The 21,672-nt window shown below is 41.3% G+C and overlaps 2 protein-coding genes across 5 annotated transcripts in view; one reads left to right on the forward strand and one right to left on the reverse strand.

The window, feature by feature from the left end:
- Positions 1-4,606, reverse strand: part of mogat2 (monoacylglycerol O-acyltransferase 2) — a 31,755-nt gene extending 27,149 nt beyond the window's left edge. Inside the window, exons 1-2 of the mRNA XM_079651663.1 lie at positions 4,235-4,606; positions 2,011-2,189 (exon numbers count right to left, since the gene is read on the reverse strand). Of these exons, the coding sequence (XP_079507789.1) occupies positions 2,011-2,189; positions 4,235-4,337 (282 nt within the window). The 5' untranslated portion in view covers positions 4,338-4,606. The remainder of the gene's footprint in view (positions 1-2,010; positions 2,190-4,234) is intronic.
- Positions 4,607-6,868: 2,262 nt separating this feature from the next.
- Positions 6,869-21,672, forward strand: part of map6a (microtubule-associated protein 6a) — a 41,050-nt gene continuing 26,246 nt past the window's right edge. The window contains exon 1 of one of the 4 annotated variants that reach the window (XM_079651655.1): positions 6,869-8,173. In XM_079651655.1, the coding sequence (XP_079507781.1) occupies positions 7,428-8,173 (746 nt within the window). In that variant the 5' untranslated portion in view covers positions 6,869-7,427. The remainder of the gene's footprint in view (positions 8,174-21,672) is intronic. The other 3 variants (XM_079651657.1, XM_079651656.1, XM_079651658.1) reach the window with 3 other exon arrangements.

Raw genomic sequence — 21,672 nt, forward strand, 5'->3', positions numbered from 1 at the left:
TCTTAGTACACATGTACACATGTGAAGTTTGAGCACTTTTTGAACATTTTCATAGGAGTTATAGCGACATCAAGTTTTATGGCGAGGGATGCGTTTCCATGGAAACGGCTTATGGTGAGATCTCAGAATTGGCGTAGAGCTGTTGAGGCATGGACCGGTGATATACAAGTGAAGATTGGGGGACGATTGGACCATGTCGATGGGATTTACAGCCACATCGTGTTTCATGGCGAGTGGTCCGTCGCCATGGCAACGGCATTTGATGACACCCCATACTACGCTTAGATGCGTTGATGGCTGCATCGTTACCAAACCTGTGAAGTTCTAGGCTGTTTGGAGTATTTTCACTGAAGTTATGAGAAAACCGTGTTTCAAGGCGAGCATTGTGTTTCCATGGCAACGGCATTTGAAGAAATCTCAAACCTGTCCCGTAGATGTCTTCACGGCTGGACTGTTAGCACACTGCTATCTGAAGTCTGCTGCTCTGAGCATGTCAGTTGGAGTGATGACATCATCGTGTTCCATTACACAGGTGTTTATAGTTGAGCTAATAAGCTCTGTAGAGATCAAAGGCTTCATTGTTCTGAATGAGAGATAAACCTCTTACATGTGAACGTTTTGTGGAAGAACCGTAACAGATATCTGTGAAATTTCAAAACGTGAAGCATGTCAAGAAAGTTGAGTATCTGAAGTGTAATTTTTGTGTAGTTTCGGGTTAATAATGTGGCCTTTTTGGCAGTTTAACTAAAGGTGTGCGGCTGCTGCCGCGAGGAAATATCTGCCTGAAATTACAATGGGGTTTAATGGAGGAATGTTGAAAGTTTTTGTCACTTCATGCCCTCAAAAAGCATTTTGTTTAATTATTTTTGCTTAATTATTTGCCATTTTTCAAGCTACGAGATGTTTTCCTACGTTTATCATGAAACATTATGTCTCAAGAATATAGGGTTTGGGAATTATGGCAGTTTTAAAAAAATATATGAAGGCACATTTCAAGATTTTCTACCCTCTAGCTGTGACATCACGCACTCTAGCTAATGTTAAAATGTGAAGAAAACCTCAAAAACAAGGTCTGAACAATGTTTAATATCTCTAAAAGTAAGAATCAGATTTAAAGGTTGTTTTACACTAATAATTTCAGAAAGATGTGTAACATTTTAAAGTTAGAATGAGTTTTCTGAGTGAAAGTATGAATGAACAGTTAGCAGTTGAATCGCATGAAGATTTGTTGAAGTATGAAGAATTTCTCCATTGACTTCAATTTTAAAAATTTGATGAATTATGGGATGTATCTCTGGAATTATGAAAGTTATGAATGAGAAAAGTAATAGCCATCGATTCCCGATCGAGCTGAACATTTTGATGTTCGAACGGAGTTTCTGCGATGTTCAATGCGGGAGGAGAAGCGCTGCAAAATAAGTCGGCGGAATAATAATAAACTTTTCGTGCGTAGAATAACAGTTAGTGGGAAGGCTGTTAACAGCATGCATAGGGTTTTTTGTTAAGTAACATACTTTTGTCGCCGGCCGGCCGATACATGCCGCGCATTAAGTGGGCCTGTCTGTCAATTAATCCCCGGGCCACTTTTTCCCCCCAGTCCACCCATGTCTCAGAGTCCATTAGTCTAGTATTGACAGAGTCTCTGACAAACACTAGTCAAATACACCTAGACAGCACTGTGTTTAATCTGACAACTATAATGTTTACCTGTTACCCTGGGGGCTGTGTGTGCGTATACAGTAGGCCACATGACTGCACAGAGCTGGGGCCTCCTACATGTGCTGCCAAGGACAGAGATAAGGGGCCGCTGCTCACATGTAGGTGGAGATCAAAGATAAGATAAACTGGCATAGTGAGAGGTCCTGATGTCCTTGTTCTCTGACCTGCTGAGGTGAAGCCCTCACAATGAACAGAACTAAAGGACTGCTTAAAGGCAGGTATGTGCATACAGCAGAAGCAGTGATTGACATGTAGGCCTTGTGAAAGGGATTTCTTCAGGTTGTCTCTCACCTTGACGGGGAAGTAATCTCGCATGTAGTCCCACATTTTAAGGCCACACAAGAAGGGCACCCTCTGGCCCCCACGTGCTGGGGTGTCATAGTCATAGAACCACCAGACGGCGTACAGCACGCTGATCAGCCAGAAGCGAGTGAACACCAGGTAGAGGAAGATGAAGATGCAGAGGGGAGCTGAGGAGAGAGGAGGGGCGTGAGCAGCATTATCTCACAGTACTGTGAGTGCAGAACACTCTGTATAGATTGTTGAGATCATATTAGCTGTAATAAGCATGTTATGAATAGCTAGTGTCAATAGTGTTCAGTTCTGCTTGAGAGGACATCAGTGGTTTTTGTGGTTACTGTCCTGTGGTATTAGGTTCTTATATTTTTTCGATGATGTAAAGTTTTTCATTGATAGGCTACCTGTGGTTTATCTGGATGCACACAGTCTATGTAGAGTTGCCAAACCCCCTTGTATCTATCTATACCTTTAAATGATCATGATCAGATAATTTTCTGGATGCCAGTGATGAGATTATCTGCATGTATTTAAATTAAAAAAATGTTGGGTGGAGCTGTGCATCCCCTTATTTTGCCCATACAAGTCACCGTAACACCAGAAAAACACCTGCTGTATCACCATGGCTTGTGAAAAAAATATTGTATGTACAATCAATTCCAAATAAAAACATCTGGAACATGGATATACAACATAATGCTCTGGAGAAGAAGACAAAAAGAGACAACTGCAAACGTTTCTAAAATCTCAATCTCTACATGTATGGCAGCCATTCCATTCCAGTGTCTGTTGAATTCCAACACAGAGAAATGTTGTCAGTAGTTTGTAGAAAAGTGCATTCTACTCAAACACATAGCCTATACATATTAAAACCAGAAATACTGATAATACTGCAGTGGACTCTTAACTTTTTCCAGAACTGTATATATTTCAGATCTGTGTGGAGATATTGGATGCGTACACATGAAATGGAGTTGATCAGGTCTCTAGTAATTGTGTGCTCAAAGTGCACCAGATTGAAGCATTTTACTGTAAAATGTTCAAAAAAACATATTCCCGGGGGGGCATACCCCCGGACCCCCCTCGAGGATGTGACGTCCACTCCCCAATTCAATTTTTATACAATACTGAATACATTTGAAGCCATTTTGACGTCTATTACCTATGTCAATAAGTTTCTGTTTTTGCAGTGTATTTGTCTTTTGTTGAGATTTTTCATTTATTCTTTACACATAAAATGTCGCCTAAAATCTCACCTAGGGCAGCAAATTGTCTAGAACCGGCCCTGGTACTAGGCCTCAAGAGCCTTTGTTGTGCTGACACATAGAAACAAATTGGCAGGGCGCATTTCGCACGCGCACACACTAAAAAATTCCACGCGCTCCGCGCTCACATTATGCTGGGCCCACGTGCCTTAGCACCGCTGCTATGACTCCATCCTAGGGGAAACACTGAGTTCTGCAGGAATTATTCCTAAAACCGGAAATTAGTTAGCATTTTAGCAATTCTGGGTTCCCTTGACTTGCAGTCAATGGTTATTTGAATCAGTTTTTTGTTAAATTCATGAAATAAGGTCTGTGTTTAACACAAGCTTATAGAATGTTCTTGTTTTTGTTCTACGAAAAACAATACGTCAGTAAATACCCCACTGGTGGGCTGTTGCTAACGAGTATCTAGGGGGAGCCCCTAAAAATCATCACGCCCAACATTATCCACCTTTAGCTTAGTGGTTGTGATGTCATGTCATGCAACTGCGATTAGTTTGTTTGTAAGATTGAGCTAGCCTACTTCTTGCGATTTGCATTTAGGCTTTAGTTCAACTATAAAAAGGTGGTCTAGGTTAGGGTTAGTAAAATGAACGTTGCCACAGATATTTTTTCCGGCAATATTCTAAAATCCAATTAAAAAATCCCAATGCTTTTTGTTGAGGTAACCCTTGTGATGCTAACTTCCGTGTCAGCCTACAGATCATCACAGCACCACTATAGCAACTGGTTTTAGAACAAACTCAAACTAGCTCCCTCTTCTGGCCATCCAGCAGTTCGTGCAAATGTGACAACAGTTCTCTAACACTCACATTAACTAACACTTTACAAGAAACAACATGTTTTAACACTTATTGTAAAGAAACAAAACGGAGTTGTTTATTTGATTAGCAGTCCGTTACTATCAGTATCATATCCATATGTTAGGCACACATTTAAACATGCACACTCACCCAGGCCAATGAAGGAGAAGACCCACTGCGCCACGGCAGCCGTCTGCAGTCTCCTCTGAAGGGGGATTTCCAGGGGGGCAAAATCAACCTTCATGTTGTTCATGAGAGAAGAGAGATAAAAACCGAGGCTGCAGCCGGTGGAGAAGAAGTCGAAGAAGTGAAGTGGGTCCAAAGTCTGTCCTCCTCAGCTCTCCACCATCACCTCATATTGACTGCCTTATCTCACACTCAAAATAGGGTTTGATTTGACAATCCATGTCTTTATCTGACTTTTGACCTGCTGGAAACATGACCGTAAGCATAACTCAGAGGAAGAGGACTGCCACAGCTCAGTGGAAGAGAGAAGAGTTATATATTTTTTAACTTTTTTAACTGTCACGCTGCTAGCATCACAGTGTAATGTATTGATCTATGTACATTTCTGAAGGCAGCCCCAGCATGGTTGAGCAATAATGTCCCTGCACCTCATGCTAACACATAGCCAGAAAGATAAGACTGTACCGCTCACATAGCCTCGTTGTGAATTATTTTAAATGTGTTTTAGTTAGTGTTCTTGTAGATTTGGAAAGCTCCTAAACCAGGCCTATATGTGGTGTGTGCATGACAGTGTGGGTGAAAGTTTATGCTTTACCTTTGACCCGAATCCATACTTAGAAATACCCAGATGCAGCTGTTGCAATTTGTCCAGTGCTACTATTCCTATTCTATGATGGAATAAGGAAAAAGCTCACAGGAGATGTGGAGGTGTTTATTGGGGCAATAAACAGATTTATGTTAATCCATTACAATTTGCCCTTTGATTGCATCCTAATACATGTATATGTATTCGCAGATTATCTAATAACCCCCCAAACACTTGATCTCTGCAGTGTGTGATTCAAACAGTCCAGAACATCATTGGTTCTCATCTACTGAGACGACATGCACCCCAGCAGCAGCAGCCTGCTCCCCCTGCTGCCCTCTGACCAGAGACACAGACGTGTTCACTGTCACAGCACCGCAGGCTGATAATGAGACAATGGGTCCTTGGAGCAGACATGCAAAAGGCCCCAGCATCTAGAAGAACCGGACTCACACTTGAGCTGTGTGAATTATTTTTATTGTTTATCTTCTCAGAACTGCTTTGTGTTTGGTCTCTTTGTTCTTGCGCAATCATATCATGGTCATTTTGTGTCTCTTTGTAGCCATTATGTGTCTCTGCTGAATTTATTTTACCCGATTTGTATTTATTATTTTGTGTGTCTTAGTGTTATATTTGTCCCTTTTGTTGCTTTGTGTCATTTTGTTTTATTTTTGATGTTTTGTGTCTTTGTGGGCGTGTCTGTCTTGTTGAATTCTTATTGTTTTTCTTTGCTTATTTTTGTACTTCTTTTTACTAATTTGATGTATTTATCATTTTGGCCATTTGGTGTTATGTCATTTTACTATCATGTGTTTTCTTTTAGTATTCATTTTGTCTCTTCGTGGTCATTTTGTATTTCATTTTTTGTAAATAATTTTGTGTTTCTTTGTGTTGTTTTTCTCGTATTTTTGTGTCTTATTTTGTTAATTTGTGGTAATTTAGTTTCATTTTGGAGTCTTTTTGTGTGTCTTTTCAGTCATGTTGTGTGTCTCTTTTTGTGTTCATTATGGTCTCCTTCTGCTCACTTTTTCTCTTTGTTGTCATTTTGTTTCTCTTTACGGCTGTTTTTCCCCCTTTCAAGCTATTGTGTGTATTCTAGCAGTTGCTTTGCATCTCTTTATAGTTGCGCTGTGATTTTTGGTGCTATTTTTGTGTTTCTTCCTGGTTTGGTACATCATTATGTCCTAGGCCTGTTCAGTAATCCATCAGTACGTCCCACCAGACAGCAGAGCAGCTTCTCTCAGGCTGTAAGTCTGTTCAGATCACCCTCCATGTTGTTCTTCTTGTGTAGCATGAACAGGATGCACCTCACATATTTTGTGCACAGCTGTGTTGCAGAATGATAATAAATGAACCTTGTAACCTTATCAGTCAGTGAGTTAATGTTTCACCCGCACCAGTGGAACAAATGCATTCAACTTTAAGAAAACATGAGTAAGCTGTCATACTTCATTATGAAGCCCTCTATAGATGATGTACTTGTCTGTCAGATGTCGTAGAAATGCAGTCCCCGTCAGGGTGTGTAATGAGTCGGCATTATTCATATGTTTTACTTGCTGCCCAGTCTGCAAGCAATGTCTTTGTCACAAAGGCAATTTTGCATGAGTCAGTCGATAACATTTAACAGTGTGGCCCTTTTTATGGCTTTTATTATCTTAATACACATGATGGAAATATGAGTACTATACTTTATACTTCCATGTATACTTAACAAATAAATGGCAAAGTTTTCCTTATTACTACAGATTCATCTAATATGTATTTTTTCTTGGTGTTATTTTATATTTCTTCCTGAGCTATACATTTATTTATTTTCATATTTATTTGATCAGGCAGATATATTCTCCTCTTTTCTGACCACTGATTTTCTAATTCTAGTTGTATCTAATGTTATACACATATCCACACGTTCAGAGAAACAGTAGAAAAGTGATGGCGAAACGATACGCAGTGAGCGAAGAAAAAAACACCTAATTTACGTCAAGCTCACCATGTTCAGCAGCGTTATAGCAGAAATGAATGGTCCAATTTCAAAATAAAAGCACGGGTCAATGCCTTCAGATATGCGACGTGAAGAGAATGTGCATAGAATATAATAAAATATAGCCAATATATATTATAATGCTATCTTGTTGTGTGCTATTTATAATAAGACCATTTAAAAAGAGCGTTATTAAAGCGTTTACAATGGGGGATAAACCGGAAGTCCATTGTTATTCTCGCTGATGGACTCATTTTCCTCGCCGGATCCTCCTGTGTCTGTGGATGCTGAGGAGGAGGGCGGGGCTGTTTTCCGTTGCAGTCCTGCCAGGGAGTGATGTAGCGGACAGAGAGGGACCGACAGCAGCTGAGAACACGGCAGTACGCAACGTTTTTTTTTGGAGTAAAATAAATCTGTCTATTTTAGATGCAAAATGGATTTACTGATTAACCTCATCTAACGTCAAAAGGTGTCGGTGGCCTCCTTGCAGCCTGACGCAGGGACATCTCGTTTCACTCAGCTCAGGAGACATATTTTCTTCTGTTTGGCCCCTGCACAGTGCATTGTAGTGGAGCTCCGTACAGCCCACCATGGCGTGGCCCTGTATCAGCAGGGCGTGCTGCATGGCCCGCTTCTGGAACCAGCTGGATAAGGCCGACATTGCGGTGCCTCTGGTTTTCACCAAGTACACGGACGCATCGGAGCTGCAGCACATCCAGCTGCAGCCGCCGCTGCACGCGCACCAGGCCCGGGTCACCATAGATACGCAGCCGTCTCGCACAACACCTCGCACCAAGCCAGCCGCGCGCCCCCCGCGGAGGTGCGTGTCCGAGGAGCGCGTGTGCAGCTCGGTAATGCGCGAGGACTTTAAGCACTGGAACGTGCGACCCGAACCGAGCTGTAAACCCAAGAACGAGTACCATGAGCCGGAAACACCGTTCAACAGCGTGACCCAGTACCAGAAGGACTACAAACCCTGGCCTATCCCCAAAAAGTCCGACCACCCCTGGATACCTAAGCCCGCCGCCGGGGAGCGTGCTCCGGAGAGGCCCCGGCACTCCAAACACCAGGTGGAGGCGGACAGCGGGGTGGAGAAGAGCGCTATCGCCGACCAGGTGCAGGAGAAGGACTCTTGGTCTCTGCTGGAGACCAAGAAGAAGGCCAGCAAACCGGAGGGGCAGAAGAAAACGGAGGGGCAGAAGAAACCGGAGGGGCAGAAGAAACCCGAGGGGCAGAAGACTGTGGTCCTGAAGGGGGATGGGGAGGGCCGGGGGAGGCCGGCGGATGCTGTGAACAGGCAGATCCGAGAGGAGATCACCGGGGACAGCTCCTACACGTGAGTCACCCTGTCAGTCTGTCCATGGAGGGTCACAGGGTCAACATGTGTTATACTTTATACATCCAGAGGTTTGAAGAGATACTTAGCAAAACTAAATATAAATATATAAAAAAACTCCAAGTAAAAGTCCTGCAATCAAAATCTTACTTATGCTGCGTTCACACCGAAGCGAATTCGCGTCTGTCCGCATTTCTGCATTGACTTTACATGTAATCGCGCCGCCCCCAAACATCGCATCGCGCCCGGTGTGAATGAAATACTGTAAATAATTACAAGTACTTTAAAATAAAACTTAAGTATCACACTTGATTGCCATTACTCTCCACCGGTGTATAAATACTTTTCACTTGTTCTCCTAATCATCCGAACAGGTCGTTATCATTTTGCATGATATAAATGCCTCTACATCAATCCTTCTGCTGTCAGGTGAGAATGTTCACAAAACATTATTACAAAAATAGAAGAGAAACCCTCTTTAGTACTAGTAATATTTTTATGTGGACCCACTCCATGAGTAAGAGAAAAACTGCAACACCCTCCACAATTTTTAAATTCAGTAACACTTTGAAATGTATAATTAATAATGTTAATGTACTGCTGCAACACCTTTCTATGACGCCCTTATGACGCATTTGAAACACACTTGCAGTGCATTCAAAAATGAATGCACTCTTTAAAGACCCTGTGAAGTGTGCACCTGTGCATGATCTGTTATGCTAATACGTATAGTAATGACCAAAATTGTCCATTGGAACCCATATCAAAAGATGTTGGAATAGCAACGAATTTGACGAGTTTTGAATTTTCCGGGGAAATCTGCAGTCGACCTTCGCCTTCGTGGGCGTGGCTTGCGATCTACTGCGTGACGTCACGAGATGGACGCCGCCGCACTGTTTACATTCACCACCGTTAATTTTTTCTCTTTTTCAAAGTCGAATTTCTCAACGTTTTTGAGCTAGTATTTTCCTGGAAAGTGTGTCGGAGTCGACTGGAAGTGATTGCCAATCGAGAAAACCTGACAATGGAGGCGACAGTGAAGAAAGAGGGATGAAAAACACAGGGGAAACGATGCATTGCCGCTGGCTGTAGTAATGTCAAGTCTGCCGAAGTGGCGATGTTTCTGTTCCCAAAAGATGAAGGTGAGCCTGGCTGGTGTCATTGTTTTGTAGATTCTTTGATTGATCATGATAAATAAAGGCCACTGGTCGATTCGAGAGAGAGAGAAAGAGAGACTGAGAGAGTTACAGGGTTGTTGTTAGCATCTGGTGCTAGCTCGGAGCTAACGGAGATTAGCTGTTTCGGTACGTCTACACTACAGGCATCAAAAAGGCCCATCTACACTACAGGCATGAAAAAATCTTGAAGCTGGGCGTGTCTGAAGCTTGGCGATTTTTTGCGAGCAACCAATCACATGAATCTCCCGCCCCCGACATACAGAGCAATAGCAATGTTAAAACGAAGTAAACTGGATATAAACTCTCCAAACAGGCGAAAAAACTATCAGTTTCACCCACTGTCTCTGCCACCTCCCTCCATGCCTGGTTCCTCCGGTTTGTATCCCGGTAAATAGTTCCGGTCGTAAAGAACCGGGTGATTTGCTACCGTAATATCTCGTTTGGAATATGAGGAAATGAACTGCGGTCTGGCTCTCCCAGCTTGCACGCGGTTGGATTGGCTGAGCTTGCACTGGCGGGATTTGCATAAACGGAATTTGATTGGCTGATGCCAAGCATCGAGCCTCAAAAGTTGAACATTGTTCAACTTTTGATGCCGATAGATGCTCGTGATGCTTGCAAAGCCATGCCATGCTCCCCACAATGCAGTTCGGCGAAGATTCAAAATCTTCTACGTCACCCCATTCAAGTGAATGGGCGAAGCGTTGAAAGCATTTTTTGATGCCTGTAGTGTAGACGTACCGTAAGGAGAGGGAGAGTGCTCTCCTGTGGGACTGAGAGAGATAACGTCAGGTCAGGGAGGTAAACTGTAGCCTAAGTTATCTCAGTGGGTTTGGTCATCTATGTAAACAAATATTTCCATCTATGTAATATTAGTTGTATAAAATAGGTTAAGAAATCCTTCCAATGTTTTTTGATTATTGAAATATATGTTTCATATGAGTGTTGAGAGCTGTATCCATAAATCTCTTAATGTTGCCCTCAAAGTGCACCAGATTGATCACTTTCCTCATCTATCCTGTCCGAAAAGCTGTCCAAATCAATCATTTCTCTCACACTAGTATCACTTTCCAGAGTCTCCGCCATGTTTACAATCGCAACTGGGTACATCTTGTGACGTCACAGCCACTATCGTCTGCAACTTCCGTTAGGCTCAGACGGCAAAATTAATAATTCATTAATTCATTAATGATGAATTATTAAAAAATATTTTAGCCATGAACAGGCACAATGATATGTAAGGAATGAAACTGCCATTTCATTTTGGTGCAAAAACATGCACTTCACTGGGCCTTTAAAACCTCTTAGGCCCGGGGACCGGTTCCGGGGCCGAAATCGCGTCATTTTCAGGAAACAACGTCTAAGGAACCATAATATTTAATAAACTATGAATATTTTATATCCATATAACGGGAAAAAACTAATTTAACTGATCTTTTTCATTTTTTTTCTTCAAAAAAAACACAATGCTAACAGTGAACCTCTGAATTAGCCCCGAGCGAAAAATGCTAACCTATTACTGCACCGAAAATCTCTCCTAGCTCCCTTATTACTTATCCTAGCTGCACATCCAACACATCGTCTATGATCGTAAAGACACAGAATCTAACGGTGCCCACCTCAACACTGAAAGATACAAACTTGCGACGTTATCAACAAAAACGTACATCAGAACAAGTGGCGCTAGGTAGCCCACAACGCTAACATGGCTTACCTTCGTCTTTGTCTGGTCTCTCTAAACTGGTCTTCAATGGCATTAAAACGATAACAACGATGATGTAGTTAATCCATAGGTTAATATCCAATGTGGCTGTGTTCCCTTTGAAATGTTCTGATAATCTATAAGCAATAAAACTGCAATTCCGTTTTAAAAATGTAGAGCAGGCCATTCCTAGGCTCTGTAGCTTCATTGAATGCGCGAAGACGCCATCTTTTTTTTTTAACATGAGTGTGTGCGGGACGATTTCCCTTCGATTCTATTGGCTCTAACGATCAGAAAGAGATGTCACATGTCAAAATCGAAGAAGGGGGGCCAGAGATATGGAAAATCCACCCAAATGGCCCCAGAAGAGGTTGTTTTTTTGCTAAATCTGTCTAAAAAGGTCAAATATCACTTGTTTTGCATCAATCTTGATACAGGGTACCTATTATATGTTGTACTTTGGATTCCTAAAGCTTTTAGTATACTAACCCATCATCCAAGGTTAGTTTTCACTATAAGTACAACATATCTTTTGGACAGACACTATAATTTACAGATTTTACCATGTTCAATCTGAATTTTCTTTAAAATAAAAAACATCTATATTGATTCTGACTTTTCTACATCCAACTCACAGGTTTATCATTACTTTGAGAAAAAAGATTATTAATTTAACCCTTTTAGAAGGGAAGATATGGTCATTTGTTCTGGGAATGTCATTTTCGAGCCTGAAACAAGAAAACAGGCTTGGGGCTTAAGAGGTTCTTAATTATGGTTACACGTCTCAGAAAAAGTTATTCAGCAATAATTATGAATCATAAAGTATTTTATCATTACTTAAGGTAATGCATGAATCATACTATAATTCCCATAGTTACATTATAATATATTCTGATTATAAGTAACTGAAGTTATACAATTCCTTGAAAATGTGCAGATATAATGCACTATGGTTATACAGTAAGTCCCTCAAAGTGCAGATTGTTTCAGTAGCGTGGAGTGGGAAAGAAGTTAGGGGAAGCCAATAATACGTCCTTTCTTTTGGGGTGTGGTGGTCAATGTAATAACGTAACCAGATGAGTGATTACAGCGCCCGGTATCATTTTACACACATTTGTATCATACAGATGCAGGACTTACACACGCCTGTTATCTGACAGACAGGTCCGCACGCACTCTCCAGCCGAAACTCTAATAAGCATTCATTCACAAACTAAATCAGGAGACCTTTAACGTTTTACGTCCGGTTCGCTCCTTTGTTCCTCGCTGTACACAGCTCCGGTTTGGGCATTGGCCTGTCATCAGATTGTATTTGTTGTTGCTGCTGCAGCGGAATTTACCTGAATCATTTTCAGACTGTCCCTTAATTTGGGTGTACTCATTTATCTTAATCTTAGGAAAACAGCTGTTACAAACAAATTGAAAGCTTCCTCTTGAAACCTGCACAAAGGAAGTGGCAGACCATTACCATAGACCAGGGGTCGGCAACAGGCGGACCGCGGTCCGGACCCAGACGCCGACCTATACGGACCCGGATCTATAATCAATACATTAATAGGGGATTTCAATTTAACGGGGCGATTCTATTTTAATTAGATGAGTGAACGATACAGGGAGAGAAACACAGAAGAAGAGACGAGAGCGCGGCAGAGAGAAGCGGAGAGGAAAGTGAGTGAAGAGAATAATTAGCGATACAGGGAGAGAAGCGGAGAGGAGAGTGAACAGGCGTGTTAGCGGCAGACAGGGAGAGACACATAATTCCACAATGGCGCTCTCCAAGAAGAGGAAAGTGGACAGTGAGAACAGAGCTAGAACAGAGCTCTTAACCCTGAGTGGACTCATTCATGTTCATCCTGCCCACTGGGAGCACAGAGCCAGTGTGTCTCATTTGTTCAGAGACCGTGGTGCTCATTAAAAGTGCCAAAACATCACCATAGGACAAAACACAAAGTGTTTGACCAAGCATTCGATCTCAAGTCAGAACTGAGGTCAAATGAGCAGTCTCAGAGCCCAATATGATCAGTCCACCAGGATCACAATTAAAACTAAAGTAGGGAACGCTAACCGAGGCTAACCAATGAGCACCTGCATGTGTGTATGAGAATGGCCCTGACACCATTTCAGCCCAGATTTAAACTCCTGGCAGGACAAGCTCGAGCTCAATTCTCGCACTGAATTAAAAAAAAGTGAGTGAGGGACTGCAATATAAGAGGGAAAGAAAGAGAAACTTTAAAACTGTTCAATTGTTATGATGTGTAAAGACTGATATTGTTCTATAATCGTCTGAAACTGTTAAGTCATGATGTGAAACGGTTAACAAAGAAAAAGGGAAACTCAAGCTGCTGCTAGACTTTATTTGATTTATCTAAAATCAAGCACTTTTAAGATGCACATATTTTCAAAAGATATTTGATTTATTTTCTCTATTTTATTTTTAAATGCAGCCCAGGAGGAACATTACACACATCCACAGTATTTACTGTATATCTGTATAAGTTCAATGTTAATTGACAATAAATATTGTTGTTTATGAATTGTACTTTCTTTATTTGATTGGCAGTCAGTTGTTGATTACATGCAGACGTTGATACAGCTGCAGGCTACTTCAATATATATCACACTAATTCATAAAGCAACTTAGACATTTTGATGTTCCGGAGCTTTGCATGGGAAGATTTTCTCTAACTGGACCTCGTTGAATTTTAGTTGAATACCCCTGCCATAGACTGTATGATCATTACAGAAGGTAATTCAATGAAATGGAGAGGTCAGGGTGGATTAATGTTCAGGTTCTCGAGGTTAATCTCTGTGCTGTTATGCAATGTTCAGAGGATGATGGCGGCTGGTGGATTGATGAAGATCCAGTGGCAGAAATGAACGCATGTTTCCTGAGGCTGTGATTGTTCAGGGAAGCCTGTTGGTTTGTGTGAGATGATGATACTGTCTGTGATCCATGTCACACTTAACACTGGTTTGCTTTTTTATATTTTTGCTGTGATCTAGATTCAGTGCTTTGCAAGGGGTTTCAGAGCACTGCATGTTTATTTGTCTTTCCACAACTGAGTCCTAATCTCACTATTTAGATTTCTCTCTACATACGTAAACAAACAATTGTGTCACAGAGAGACGATTTAGGTTGAGACAGAAACCTTAGCAAGCCTGGGGAGTCTTACAGCTGTTTGGTGCTGATGCTGTCGTGCCTGTATTGTTGAGCAGACAGCAGGGCATAGCACACACACACACACACACACAGACATGGCATGAAATAGCTGCACCATGACAAGCAGAAGCCAGTCAGCTCGCCGGCTTACTGCCAGCCACTGAAACACTGAAAACAGGTCAGCTGTGGGTTAATATTGTGTATATATATATATAGTATACACACACACACACACACACACACACACACACACACACACACACACACACACACACACACACACACACACACACACACACACACACACACACACACACACACACACACACACACACACACGACACACACACACCTTTTTTATAAGATTTGTATTATTATTTAGTCATTATTACGCATAATCACACAAGACCATCACTGCAGTTTAAAAACACAAAGGCTGAGACCTTCTTTTGATTTGGTCGATTTTGTTTGAATCAATAATTATATATAATATCTAATTATATGAATAAAATATTTAGGGAACTGATGCATATTTTGTGTTCCACTGTCACACAAAACATCTGACAAAACTGTTGGTTTAATTTGTTCTCAGTGTATAATGGTTCATGCATAAACACAACACGTTAAATTCAGTTTAAAAAAAGGAAATATTTAAAACATTTTTTAATAAAAGTTCTTAACAAATTTGAAGAAAAACCTTTATATAATTAACTAAAGATAAATCTAATTTTACCAAAAAGTAAGTACTATATAAATATGACAAAAAACTCTGCGAATCAAAAAATGTGCTTTCTAATTATAGGTAGCTATTTAATACATTTCTTATATATGTACTAAATACGTGCCATATCTTGTCTGATTTGGGTTGTTTGTACAGTAGTTATGTGTAGGTTTTATTTAGCCAGTGTATACTGTATACAGACTCTGTAGCAGGAAGTGACTTTCATCAGGGAGCCATGTTCTCTGTCTATTCAAAGCCAGCTTCATTGTGCTGGTTTGCAGCGGGCCAGTTACTGAGTCCTGTTCCCTCAGCCCTTTTCCTTAGCTTTATCCACAGAGAGCACAAAGACTCTTTCTCGAACTGAAGGAAACGCTAAAGGCAACTATAGTTATTTTCTGCCAACCGCTGTTAACTGTTTATTTTCTAGCCTGAATTGGTGCAGCATTCTAATCACAAGTCCTGGCCTTCATCTTGCCACCAACTCACTGCAGTATTCTTAAAGGCCACTTTTTGCATTAGAGAAAGTCACGAGCTTCAGAAAGCAGCTGACGTCTTTGTTTCTGTTTCTTTTCTGCTACCAGCACTGCTGTAAAGACAAAGGCTATTCTTCATCTTGTCAGCAGTATTTCTTTACCATTATGTGACGCCTCTAATAAAAGACAGACAAAGAACAGATTACGTAAATAATTATCAAGAGAATTACAGAGGATGATGAATAACAGTGAAGTTATACAGGTGCATTGGTTTCAGGAAGGTAGTAAGAGAAATTGAGGAATGTATTTTTTTCCACAGCTCAACATTATCCACAGCAGCGGATTCTCAGGAGCTTCTTATTTTGAGTTAATTCTCTCATGTTCTATACGCTTGGCACAAGGAATCTTCCAGAAAAGGCTGCGTTTTCAACTCAAATTAGTTTATCTATTTCGCTAATTTAAAGAACCTACATAGAACTCTTGGTAGCAGACAGTCCACTGTAAAGAGGCCAATGGATTTTGATGGATTAAAAAAATGATCCTCTTATAGAGCCAGCAAAGCCTCATGTTTCCACTGACAAGCAGAGAATGCAGAAACCCATTCTGAAAAACACAGCGGGTTGCTATCTCACATGTTCCAAACCAACTCTCTGGCAGAGAAACTGTGCTGGGATTTTCTGCTCCCTGAAAATAAACCAGTTCGTTTTAGTTGTGTGACATGAAATGCTGTAAGAGTGAAGGGTCCAGTATTCATGTGTTGCATCAATTGAGAGCTCTGCCAGGTAAAGCTATTCCTCTTATGTAACAAATGTAATCTGATTTGTCATATCTGATTACAGTTAATTTACAGGAAATGTCTTCAGATTTGATTCTGGATATGAATGAATTATATAAAATACTTTAACCCAGTTAAAACGGGAGTTCTTGCTAAACTCTGACCCGCATCATGCTGAGGACACTGAGGACAAATAACCAATAGCCAATGTTGTCCCTGGTATAATTTGTTAAAAATGTTCAGAAAAACAGTGTGTACAAAGAAATTCAATAAATAAGAACACCGTGACAATTATTTGCAAAGGAACAAGAGAAAATAAACAATCTCTGAACAGTTCATCCGTTCACACTTGGTATGTGGGATTCTAGAGGTGCAACATGTGGCACAATTATTATCAGTAAACTTATAGAAAATAGAAAAGCATACCATCTCCCTCTGTGCAGCAGCGGGGCGGGGTGAACAGCCCTGTGTTATAGACGGACACAGGAAGTGCACTAGTAGTCAAAAAAAGTATTGTGAGCTTAAAGGTGGGGTAGGTAAATTTGAGAAACCGGCTTGAGATACACTTTTTGTTTTATTCCATGGAATGCTCTTAACATCCCGATAGCAATGAATATCTTAAGTGCTTTGACAACAAATCCATTACAAAATGTCATCTGTGGAAGCCGTAGTAATGTAAAAAGCACGACCAATCCTTTTAGCCGGCCCTGCTAAAATAACTGGATGCCTACCTGCCTGTCAGCCTTCCATCTGTGCAAACTTATCTCGTGCCCTCATTGGTCATGTGCGTGTTCGTGTGTGTTGGAAGAGGGGCTCTGTAAGGAAGTGGCAGATTTTTTCCGGCTGTGTATTTTCAAATTCTAGCGCACTCGAGCTGGTTTCTCCAAAATTACCTACCCCACCTTTAAAAGCATAATGGTTCTAAAATGACCCTGACCAAGAGAAGAAGAAGAAGAAGATGACCCTGACCTTGCAAGCCGCAAAACTAAATTGTTGTTGTTAACGATGCTTAAATAGAAACTAAAATGACAGTAATAACTGACAATATAATCCTTGGAACCCTGGGAGCCACCCTTTGTGACCCAATGAGTGTCTGCTGTAATACTATAATGTGCTGTTCCAACTCTCTGAGAGGCTGTAAGTTAGAGATGAGGCCAGCTGGTCCCGGAAGAAGGAGGGAGTGTTGACCAGCAGCCAGGCCGCTACACTGAGAATCTGCTTGGAGGAGAAGCTGCAGCGCTGAGCGGGGGCATTGGTTCTCTGGAATAATAAGAGAGAGGCCGGCCCGTTGTCAGCTCTGTGAGGGATCAGAGCCACTGGCACCATAACTGCACTTTGTCTCAGCAGCTATTGCACACATTTATGTATGACCTGCTCCAGCCTGATCCAAATAAGGGTAAAGAGGCGGAGCCTAGGCGGGACCTGCTGCCACCGAGCTGGAAGCTCCAGAGCTAGCTGAGGCGAACAAGCTAAGCTAACATACTCAGCAGTGATGCTCTGTGATGCTAGCTAGGGGTGGACGATACCACAAAATCTGGATTCGATCAGATACCAAGTATTTCAGGGCCAGTATCGCCGATACCGATATCGATACTTTGTTAAATGAAAAGCGTCTTATGTACTTTAATATAGGGGATAGCTGCATGACATGATTTTTGAGCTGAAATCATCATAAATAGACTAAATCTGAATTCATTTTCATGAATAAAGACAGGACAGTTTTTATAGACAAATAAACGTTTTACTTTTGCAAATTTAAAGTGCAAACATGAAAAATAACAATACAAAGTGGCCAGAGTAGCGAACTGTCTTCTTGCACACATCACAGTTCGTTAAGTTTTAATTGCCAGTTGTGAAATTGTTCCACACAACGCTGCTCTTTCTCTCAGCCATCATACGCGTGTGTGTGTTGCACTCGCGAGGCGCTGGCTGCTGCTGTCCTGCCCTGCCGGCTGCTGTCTGTCAGTTTGATAATGTTGAGGCAGAATCTCTGCTTCGCGCGTTCCTCTATGAGTTTGTTTTAAAAGAAGGAAAAGTCAAAGCACCAGGATAAGGGTTAAACAATAATCTGCTTTAATGGTAAAAACATACAATACATCACCCAATCACCTAATCACCTAATCACGAAGCACTCTGCAGAGTACTCCGGGCTCAGGTTCTACCACCGTGTGAGACACGTCTCAGGAACGGCAAGTCAAAAACAAGAGCGCCGATCTTCAAAATAATCACAACATTTATACACAGGTGGGGAGGAGTTTTTATCGCTTGCTCTTCCCTAGCTATTTGTTATTGGCGAGTTCACTTCTGAGCGAGCTAGCCAGTGAGTTGGCAGTGTTCCATTGGTCGGTTTCCCTTCTGGGCGGGACCCCAGGTAGTAAGTCTGCAGTTGTTGATTCCATCTGTTGTCTCACAGTGTGTGTGTGTGTGTGTGTGTGTGTGTGTGTGTGTGTGTGTGTGTGTGTGTGTGTGTGTGTGTGTGTGTGTGTGTGTGTGTGTGTGTGTGTGTGTGTGTGTGTGTGTGTGTGTGTGTGTGTGTGTGTGTGTGTGTGTGTGTGTGTGTGTGTGTGTGTGTGTGTGTGTGTGTTTGTCCCTCTGCCCTTAGGCAGATCCCCCAATCAATGATTTGGAGTCATGACAGAGGACTCTTTGACAGGACACATACTCATTCCCCCTAAACATCTTCAACACACACACATCCTATCATGTATCTTATCACACAACAGTCACATGTTTCCCCTCTGAAAGCCATATTTGTAAATATCCAAACGTCATCGTCTCATGACATCTTTAGGATTAGGTAAATAACAAAGCTTAACTGTTCCCATGGCCTAAGGCCTTCCCTGAACTTCCCTTCACCCCAAAGTCAGCTTACTTTAGAATCAGAAGGACCATTGTCTCTCTAACTTGTGTGCAGTGTTGGGTGTAACGCGTTACAAAAGTAACGGCGTTACAGTAATATATTACTTTTTGCTGTAACGAAGTAATGTAACGCATTACTAATGAAATTTGGGTAATATATTACCCGTTACAATGCTCAGTAACGCAGTTACAACACATTTTAACCCGAAATTAAATGGTGTTTTGTTTTTTAAGAATGTACTAACATAGCGAGACATTCCGACACCGGACAAATTATGCGGGTAGATTAGTAAACCTGGTGTTTACCCTTCAGGCTTCGCGTCGAGATCTTCGGGGAAGTTGAACGTTATGCAACCATTCAAAAAAGAGAACGTAGCCAAAAATACTAACAACAAATTGTGTCAGGTGCGCGTGACCTGCTCCGCTGCGCGTGCATCATTTCCAAAGTGCTTCCACAGCAGTGACACACATCTGATCTGTGGATAATCATTTATACGAAAATGGTTAAAGCAACCATCACTAAACGCCAGCAACACTACATCTACTGCAGACAGTAGCAACAGGTCAGATGCGGACATCACGTTACCCTCCGTTGTGGACACTAGCTTACTCCCGCCTGACTCGCCGGCTCCGGAGCAGCAGTCTTCGTCGCCCGAAACTACGCCGCCCCTCTGCGGCCCGCAGGTGCCAGGTATATCTAAACAACTACCCGCCTGTACAGTGGGGTAAGGCGGTCATTTTGCAGCTCGTGGTATAAAAATAGACAATGGCTAGAATATTCATGTGAAAATAGTACCATATTCTGACATGCCTGGAGAAATGTTGGGTCAAAAATAATGCATACAATAGCACAGATGCCTTCACCACGAATGGCTACAAAAATATCTCATATCCCAAGCTTATTATAAACGAGCTGATGTTGCAGCTGAAATGTTCTCCAGGTCACAAAGTCAACCTCACATGATGATGTGATACCAGTTTTCAAGCACAGTAAATATTCTCTTCCCAGCGTATATGATGGGACCAAGGTGATGAGGCTACATGGTTTTAATAATAATTGCCTTTCAATGTTTGCCATTTCAAACCATGAGCATGGTTTAAATAATATTTGCCTTGATTTACAATATGTTAACCTTCATTATAGTCCTTGACAGCGGTCTGTACTGCTGTATTAACAACGTGTCACATGTTAAGAATTTACAATCAGAATGGAGTATTCCACTAAGCCGTGTAATACAAGTTGTTAGTAGCCTTAAGGGCCTACACAGTTGTTATGCTATACCACATTGCCCTTCACTGGATGCATAATGAGCTGCACTAAACTACATTTTAGCATTTAAAATACCTAGCTATTCTTTTGCGGTTATTTTGGTGAAAGTAACTAAAAAGTAACTAAAGTAGTGTAACTCATTACATTTCAGAGACAGTAATATTGTAATGTAACTTATTACTTTCAAAAGAGAGTAATAAGTAATATGTAATATATTACATTTTGGAAGTAACTTGCCCAACACTGCTTGTGTGTGACCCAATCATCTCCTGATCTGATAAGAGTCTTGCAGGAAACGCACATTTCAACACCCCAACATCCTTATCGTTTCTTAACTAATGCATGCTGGACATGAATCACTAATTAACAGGACTTTAACTGCATTATATTTGAAAATGTATCTGGGAATTCCCCTGTTATTTGCAAAAACCATGGATGATTAACAGAGAGACCCTAACACTTTCCTGATATTCTGGGAACTGCAAAGCAGATGTCAAAGGTCATTTGTATTATGCCTAACCACAGATAGCCAAAAAAACACCCTTTTGATTACACATAAAAGTGGAAGAAAAGACTATTGCGCTATATTTAAAAGAGGAAAAATGTACTTTGTCCCTTCAAATTTAACACACACGAATATATATAAGGTGACATTAAAATAAATATATCACAATAATCGGCGTTCAGGCAGGGAGCGCGCTGCGCGTGCGCGAGCCTCAAGGAGAGGAGGACAGCAGTGGAGAGAGAAGAAAAGAGCATAGAGTGGCGAAGTCACGCCCACTTACTTCCGCATCATGTGACCTTTTTCCGAAATGATAATACATTGAAGTCAATGGAGAGAGAAAACTTATCTTTTGATCCCGTTTGAATTGTGCCATGAATTACACATATGTTGTTTTTCAATCTCAAAAAATCATTTCCATGTCAAAAAATTCAAAGTTTGTCTTAAAACTGTTGAAATATAAGACTATGAAAAATACGCAACTAGAAAGACTACAAATCCCAGAGTCGCGTAAGTGCTGTCATAACTGATGTATACCCTCCAGATAGCTAAAAATACATTTACTTACTGTACTTACTTACTTTAACAAGATGCCTGTGTGCTTTGTACCAGGTTGTTATCATACCAGTAATAGTACCTCTTGCTCGTTCTCGAAGAGCAACTAAAACAAAACACGAGAGTGTACCTTGTTAGCTAAGGTTAGCTAGCTGACATTAACGTTACACATTACACTCATGTTACTCACCGAAACCTTGTAAAGCCGGTCCCGCATGCTGGCTCTTACGGAACCGACTAACTCCCCTTTTTCGTATGTACAGCTCTCAACATGCCCAGACTTGTAGTGATTTTCACCTCTTTC

The sequence above is a fragment of the Notothenia rossii genome (assembly GCF_949606895.1).
Source record: "Notothenia rossii genome assembly, chromosome: 9".
Lineage (NCBI taxonomy): Eukaryota > Metazoa > Chordata > Actinopteri > Perciformes > Nototheniidae > Notothenia > Notothenia rossii.